General features: G+C 32.8%; 1 protein-coding gene across 1 annotated transcript; it reads right to left on the bottom strand.

Moving 5' to 3' along the window:
- Window positions 1-4,610: 4,610 nt before the first annotated feature.
- LOC116351902 (phenoloxidase-activating factor 2-like) lies at window positions 4,611-6,805 on the bottom strand. Its single transcript, XM_031784064.1, has 6 exons — window positions 6,648-6,805; window positions 6,426-6,582; window positions 6,139-6,239; window positions 5,857-6,054; window positions 5,370-5,778; window positions 4,611-5,291 (listed from the first exon to the last, which is right to left on the bottom strand). Exons 1-6 carry the CDS (start codon window positions 6,762-6,764, stop codon window positions 5,203-5,205), a joined length of 1,071 nt encoding a protein of 356 aa, XP_031639924.1. The 5' UTR covers window positions 6,765-6,805; the 3' UTR covers window positions 4,611-5,202.
- Between the last annotated feature and the right edge of the window lie 960 nt (window positions 6,806-7,765).

Raw genomic sequence — 7,765 nt, 5'->3', positions numbered from 1 at the left:
TGTATAGAAGAACAAGTCAATGCGAATATAGACTTACTAATTAAATGATATGTGATTAAAAATTGGCTACCATATGATTTATTTACGTTATTCATAAATTTCCCGTTTGAATTTATGACGGTCAAATGATTTACGATTTTCGAAATAATTATCATGTATCTAAGTGCGCGTGTTTGAATTTCCTGCGTAGAAACATTCGTCATTATTACTAATAATCATTCCAATAATCAGCATACACAATAAATCCTTTCGTTGTCATTTGATGTTATATCATCACAGGTCACAGGATAAATGTCATTTAAAAATTATATTATTATATACAGGGTGTCTCATATATCAGGCTCACTATGAAGGAGTGAAAATTTCTAAAAACCCTTTAGGGGGTATGTTGGGGGTAAAAAATTGAAAATTTCTATCTGAGCAGAATTTTGAATTTTTCCCCAGAGGGGGTGAGGGTGCCCCCAATTTTGCAAAACTTCATCCGATCAAAAAATAATGTACTACAAAATTGTTCAGAATGACGAGAGAAATTTTTTAGGACCCCTGCCCTCCGAGTTCCCCCACCCCTTAAGGCGGTCGGGGGATCAAAAACCCCCAAGATGTGATTTTTTTGACCTGAAATCCCGAAATTCGAAATCAGCATGAAAAATTACATCAGAATCAATATTTTTCTCATCCACGTTTTTTCACAAATGTTGAACCAAAAAAGTGTAAAATCGCCTTTGTAAGATTTGAGGGGTCGATTGGTCCGAAATTCTTTTTCATAGTGAGCCTGATATATGAGAAAACCTGTATAATATATTACATTATTTTGATTTTAAAAGATTAAATTGGTCATTCAAAATTGTTTTATGTTAACGTGCGCTTCGAATGTTAAATCTTCGTCATTATTACGTCGATGGCGAGACAATTTTCAATTCAAACATGTTTAGCTCAAGCCAAAAATTCGGCACGTGATGTGAACTAACTCATTAATAACAGTTAACATTTGAAATTGTTATCAAATATTGATTGAAACAAATAGAAACTGTACAAAACAAATTGAACGGGATGGAGCAAAGAAAAAACCGCTGATATATTTCATACACAGAAGAAAATCACATGATTATTTACATTTCAAGATAACATACTGTGTCGAGTCTATCAGATATTTTTTTTTCGCTGAATGCGTTAATTAAATTAGTATACTGGTATGTTTTGTTTATTTTCCGGTTTCTTCATATATGTATACGTATCCAACGAATTTCTCCAGTCTTGATTTTAAACTCTTATGATTGTCATCAATAAAATTGCGATTCTCAAGACGAGACCGAATAAATGTCACAGAAATTGTGAACACGCTTTTTCGGAGTACGACCGATTCCAAGAGAAAAAAAAACAAACACAAATTAATAAAACTTTCTCAGTCAGAATAATTTCGACACTACTAGTAGAGACTAGACATATATTCAATATAAATCTTTCATTTTGATTTCGGTTAAAGTTAACTTATTATAATTGTATTGTATCTTGATGTAAGTGTAATATAAGAAAAAAGTGATTTTTTTCATCGCCACACACGTTTGTTTACATTTTCAAATAAAAAGTAAAATTGAAATGTATTTCGAATAGATTGCCATGCATCAATCAATAGAGGGTGTGTCACATGACTTGATTTTTTTGTGCATAACCTTGTGTATTATCCTTTTTCAATTCGTGTCATTTTGATTAATATTTTGTCTTTTTATTAAAAGATCATGTGCTGTTGATAGCGATGATGATAAGACGACGATGCAAATGAAAAATCATTTATCTCAATTTATTGCTTGTCATTGGCAAAACGAGATTGATTTCAATATAGCTTTTTACACTGCAAGCGTTTTTATGTTCGATGCTGATAAACGAAGCAAAGTCAAAGGTCTGTCATCCAGTGCAAACAACAACAACACAATTACGAGATGATGAAAAAAAAACATCCGTTGGCACAGTGAATGTGGCCATATACTAGTATAATAATAGCACAAAATTTTGATTTCTAATTTCAGATTTTCCGTTCACAAAGGTCAAACACACTTTAATTGAATGATCCAAAAAAAGTCGAAACAAAAATTATCGCCAAACAAAATTACGCGTAAAACAGATTTTTTTTTTTCAGTCATAACATTTCGAAGAAATAAAAATCCCACTCTACTCATGCTAAGACTCTAGCAGCGTATCAATATTCATTTTCATTCAAGTGTTTTTGCTTCAAAATCTCATAAGTTTTGTAACTATTGCATCAACGTACGTGATGATTCATTCTGACGAAATTGTAACACATAAATGCGCAATATATTCGAAAAAACCCATTGTTATTGCAGTTTAATCTTTAAGCTTTTTGGAAATAATACGTTTTTTGCAATTATTTTCGATGAGATTTTTTCTTTCAATTTCCATTATTTAGCCATTTTAAGCATGAAGCTCAAAAAATGCTTTTTTTATCAATACATTTCAATACATTCTGCGAAAAAATATCATTCATTTCATAAGGTAAAAATTGAATTGCGCACCAACGCAACTCGGAATGAAATTCAAGCTAAATTCATCTATTTGGATAATGGCATGGTAACATATATGCGTTGTTTACATACGTAATGTTCTTGAAATGCTTTTTGGTCGACAGAAGAAATTGTACAATTTTGAAGGTGAGTCCGACGTCTTGATGTCGATAGTCGACAAGAAAAGTAAAATCGATTTATGTAGAAATTCAAGTGCACAGCATTGAATGATTCGTTGAACTAGTACTGGTAATGAAATCATTTTACGCAAAATGTTCGGTCATACGTATCTTATAACACATATGGTGTGATTGATTTTTCGTGTAAATAGTCAAACACATTATATTATTACCAAACCTCTAATTGGTTTTGCCGATATTGATCAATTTGAAAATATGCATCTCACCATTGTTTCTTTAAAATAGGAAATTGACCCCTGTCTCTTCCGCCTTCCATTTGGCATAAACAATATTTACATTTTTCATTAAAACTTTAATAGGTTCCTTGAACTCTCTCAGTATTCTTTCTCTAATTTAACTTTGGTGATTTGATTCAAGGAAAAATTCGTGCTGCAATTAGGTTTTGATTTATTTTATAATTTCAATATGAGCCTGAATTTTTGTTGGTAAATTGATTTTGTTTTCAATATGTTGTGGATAATCTCTAATTGCTTATATTTAATCGAATCAATTTATATAATTCAAATATTGATAAATCCTTTTAAATCCAAAATTTCAATCCCATTCTAACTAGCCCTATCCGAACACCACATGCGGATTATCATTAGAGATTACACAACGTAATTTAAAATAAAAATAAGGAAAGTGTTTTTGTTTATAATATTTGTATAATTTCCACAAATTGATAAGAGTCAATTTTATTTTATTTTCGTAATTTTCAAAAGATTTTTTTTCTTTACTTAATGACACAACAACTAGTTTACAAACTGTGACCCAGCATATTTTTAGAATTCACCTCATTTCTAACTCTATTAATAACGTATTTTTTTTTATTTCTCTTAGGAAATGATAGAATAAATTGTGTCATAAAATGATGAGTTTTTATTGTGTTTTTCACTCATAAAAATTCCACATAATCGTTTGACCTACTATAATTAAGTACACGGTTGAATGATCATTTTGCAACATTGAAATCATTTATTATGATAATTAATCTATATTTGTAATTTCATAAAGTAAACAGTCAATCCGAATCGGGTTGTTTTCCGTTTTTCTCTTCTGTGTAAAGTGAAACGGAAATTGTTTTTGTTTTAACAAAATGTTCTTCATATTGTATATGTGTTTTAACGTCATAGACAAATGAAAACAATTTATGTGTAAATAGGGAAATATATGGTTCAAGACTGACGAATATGTTTTCCAAATATTTAAAACGCCAAACTGTATTACACGCATGCATCATCGTACGAGCCAAAATGGAATGAGTCGATCAATATGTCAGTCGACAGGCCGGATAATTTCGTTTTACTGATGGTATATAATGTGTTTACGAGAGAAAGAGATATGAGCTGAATGCAAACGCGATTAATAAATAATATGGTCATAACACGACGCAAATTAAAGGTATTAAGGTGATTTTTTCTTCTTGTTCTGGTGTACATGTGCGCAGACCATGCGCCATTAGCAGTTACCAAGCTTAATTCATCTCACGTGTTCACTTTATGAGCCTGAAACTCCTTCCTAAATAATAAATAACATGTCCTTACTGTCAGTTATACTGTCGAATTATCTAGAGCCGAATGTTTGAACGCCGGAAAGATGCTTGGATTTATTTGTCAAACATTGTCTTTTGATTCTCTCTCTCTCAAACACATTCTCCCTCTTTGTGTTGGTGTATTTTATTTCTCGTTGCATAAAATGCTTTTACAACAAATTAAGAAGTACAATAAATTCGACAATTTCCGACAAAAATATATCATGTGCCTTAAGCAATTCCTTTTATGGAAGTGAAGTAAAATATGTTTTAATGTTGACCATGCGAAAATGTTGCCGATAAATAAATAGCAAACTTTCGAAATTAATAAATCATACTAGTGTTTTCATTCGATTTAATGAATTTATTTAAAATGTGAGCTTAATTTTAATGAACTAATTGTGAATCAGCTTATGCGAATGAATTATGCATTGACACTCTTGTATAAGTTTTAATTTGTTTCAAATGTATGACTGTCAACAGAATCCATTTACTGTTTTTTTTCTCGTTGTTTTTCATTTAGAATGATGAAAAAATTGACCTTTTTTTCTGTCGCTTTAAATGAAATTTATTGCATGAATATTTAATCAAATAATATGACAAAAAATACCACATAAAAGCGTCGATGTCAGTTGGAAAGGGGAAAATTGTTATTTTCTCTGTTATTTTATATTCTGATGCTTTGAAGCGCTGCTGATTTGTGATTCTCCATAATCTCGCAATAAACTTGATGAAATATGATTACAATGTTGTTGCATGTATTCAAACTGCCGGTGCGCCGCTCTGATTCAAATCATTTCCTTTAGCCATTCAACGAAATGATTTACACAAATTGAACTAGGCAACGTACTAATGCGCTAGAATTAAAGTTAATCCTATTGAAATGTGTCACAAATAAGACTTTCTATGTATTTTTTTGTTGTTGCGTCGCTAAAAAGAAAACTGAGACTTAAGACGTAATGATGAGTTTCATTTATGCTGTATAATATGATGTATCCAAGCCTTTTTCGTTGAATATTCCATCGATAGCTGCTCTTTGTTCTGCAACGCTTGAGAAAATGCCTACAAATATTTATTAAAGAAATACACGTCACGTTGAATAAAACAATATATAGATTTGAATAGAAACAAGCGATTAACCTGGTAAATCTTTTGTGCAACCACCGGACGCGATGGATACACCGATTTGTTCGTAGCGAATCGCTTCACCGGCTGGCTGTATTGCGCAGAAGAGAGCCGCACCATGATCACAGAAACACGAATCATCGATGTTGTGCTTTCGTTTTGTGCAAAATTGATTGCTTTTCAATTTGAATGTGTTATCTTCAAGGTATTGCTGCCAATCAGCTTCACACGCATTGGGCCGTTTATTGTCCGTTGATATCGATTGACGGCCCAAAATCGAATGCAATCCTTTTAAACCGCTACAATTCTGTTGTCCCCATGCTGCCGTGGTACATTCACGTGTATCTGGTATGACGGTCGTTGATGCCACAGTTGTCGACGGTGATGCTGGTGCTACTGGAAATGGTAAACACACTGTTCGTACCTAGGATTAATCACAAAGAAAAGAATGGAAATGAATCAGTCATGGAAATAATGAAAAAATAAGAAGCATAGTTTGTACATTGTTTGTTAGAACAAATGGCTCCGTTACAAATATCAGTTGCACTGAATCCGCATCGTTTTCGTCAATATTTTGTACACTCTCGATTGATCGGTCCTGATATGGGTGCTCTTCGTCGGAGGAGGAAAAATCCCATTCACCAGCACGTATTAGGTCCATCTTGGTTGCATGATGTTTGTTTGCAGCCGTTAGCACAACCTAGTTGTTATCAATAAATGTAATGTTATTAAATGCATGCAACATCTAGCTCGTCGTTTCACACATTTTATTTTAAATAATTACCGATGGGTGTATTAAAGCCCCGGCTCCGGAATATAGAAGCGTTTCTCTTCGTGAGTCACGATTTAACTTTCGCAGAATTGCTACAGTCCATGGAAATTCTCCTAAAAAAATAAATAAACATTTTGCATTTATTTATTTTTCATTTTAAATAATTGATCGCATTGATTAATCATTAATTTATTGCAATTACGCCACAAATTACAGTCAATATAATTATAAATCTTTGAATCAACAATTTGTTATTGGATTTTTTTTGTGGTCGCATGCATTTTTGATCTCACATTTACCTGCTTTTGAGTGTGCCGATGACAAAAATTCCAATCCATATTTATTTAAGCCCATTTGATTTGGTATACCACATTTTTTTACATCAATTTCCTGGTTCACGTCTCTATTTGCCGCTGGTTCATCCGTATCAAATCGACTGCCCAATGAACCAACGTCCTATTTAATTATGCAAACATTTCAATTAAAATTGATTACTTAGTATGTGCATATTTGAACCATACCTGTTGCACCGTACTTTGAATTTGTGCGTCTTCTGGGAATGTCTGGCAAGGTTGAAAATTATTGAAAACAACACTAAATACTACTAAAAGTGTGTATGAAAATGCTAGACGTTCCATGTCGTGTGTTTGAAATGCAAGTGCATACTAATTGTCGGTTAAACGAGACCAATGCAAACCAGTGAACATTCTATGCATGTTTGAGCCTGTTTTATTTTCTGTTTCGTTCTTTTTCTGATGACCAAGAACTTGTTGCAAATCACACACATTCACACACACACCACAACTGGTTTCTGCGGAGAATCTGCAATGATTTGTTGTTATACCAAGAGTAACTGTTGAAACAACAGAACGAGAAAGATGAGAATCAATTAATATGCAAAAAAAGAAAAAAATCTTGTGCAAACATGGTGAATTGAAAGAAAATATACACTTTATTGGAATGGCGCGTGTTATTTTCTAGAATGCGATACCTGAAATGTGGCAGCTATACAATGTCGGTCCGGTCATCGTTCTACGTTTCAACAGCTGCATCAAAACTAGTGTCGCATGGAAATTTCAAAACCAGCTTAAACGCCTCCTTGTGAGAACCAATCGAATCTGCATCGGAGCAACTGTATGCTTTCTTTTTATTTTAACAAACAACAGCATTTTCTTTTTAATAAGAAGAGCCAAATTGAAAACTAATGTTAGTTTGCATCAAAGCTGGGCACAAACATCAACAATCGACTATTATCGGTCGTTCGTATACTTTTTTTTTTCTTTTTTGTTTTCTTTCTATATTTATTTCATCATTTAAAACCACTGGGTTGCTGCAAAACACGTATAACTGGCGCCCTCACTGTATTGCATAGTGAAGTAACTCAATAGAACGTGTGTGAAATGTGAAGATTTTTTCTCGCACGAACTAGATGGCGCTAATAACTAAGTGTCTTTGTAGCAATGGTGTGTTTAAAACGTGAAGTTATGTCAGGTATAGACTATAACGGACTATTTACGAATGAAAGACCGACGGTTCGTGCCCAGCTCTGGTTTGCATTCTCACGAATTCAGACATTATATTGAGATATTTTGAGCCAGATGAATCAGCTCAGCCAGATATCGTCTCAATGTAATGTCTG

The sequence above is a fragment of the Contarinia nasturtii genome, unplaced genomic scaffold (genome assembly GCF_009176525.2).
Source record: "Contarinia nasturtii isolate CC-2019 unplaced genomic scaffold, AAFC_CNas_1.1 Cnas_scaffold_6557, whole genome shotgun sequence".
In the NCBI taxonomy this organism is placed as follows: Eukaryota; Metazoa; Arthropoda; class Insecta; order Diptera; family Cecidomyiidae; genus Contarinia; species Contarinia nasturtii.
The sequence above is the reverse complement of the archived record's forward strand: the minus strand, read 5'-3'. Positions and strand labels throughout refer to the sequence as shown.

Coding starts and splice junctions, on each gene's coding strand:
- LOC116351902 (XM_031784064.1), bottom strand. CDS start 6,764: ATGGAACGTCTAGCATTTTCATACACACTTTTAGTAGTATTTAGTGTT. Junction 6,583..6,647: donor TTCAAAGTACGGTGCAACAG/GTATGGTTCAAA, acceptor ATAATTAAATAG/GACGTTGGTTCATTGGGCAG. Junction 6,240..6,425: donor ATCGGCACACTCAAAAGCAG/GTAAATGTGAGA, acceptor TTATTTTTTTAG/GAGAATTTCCATGGACTGTA.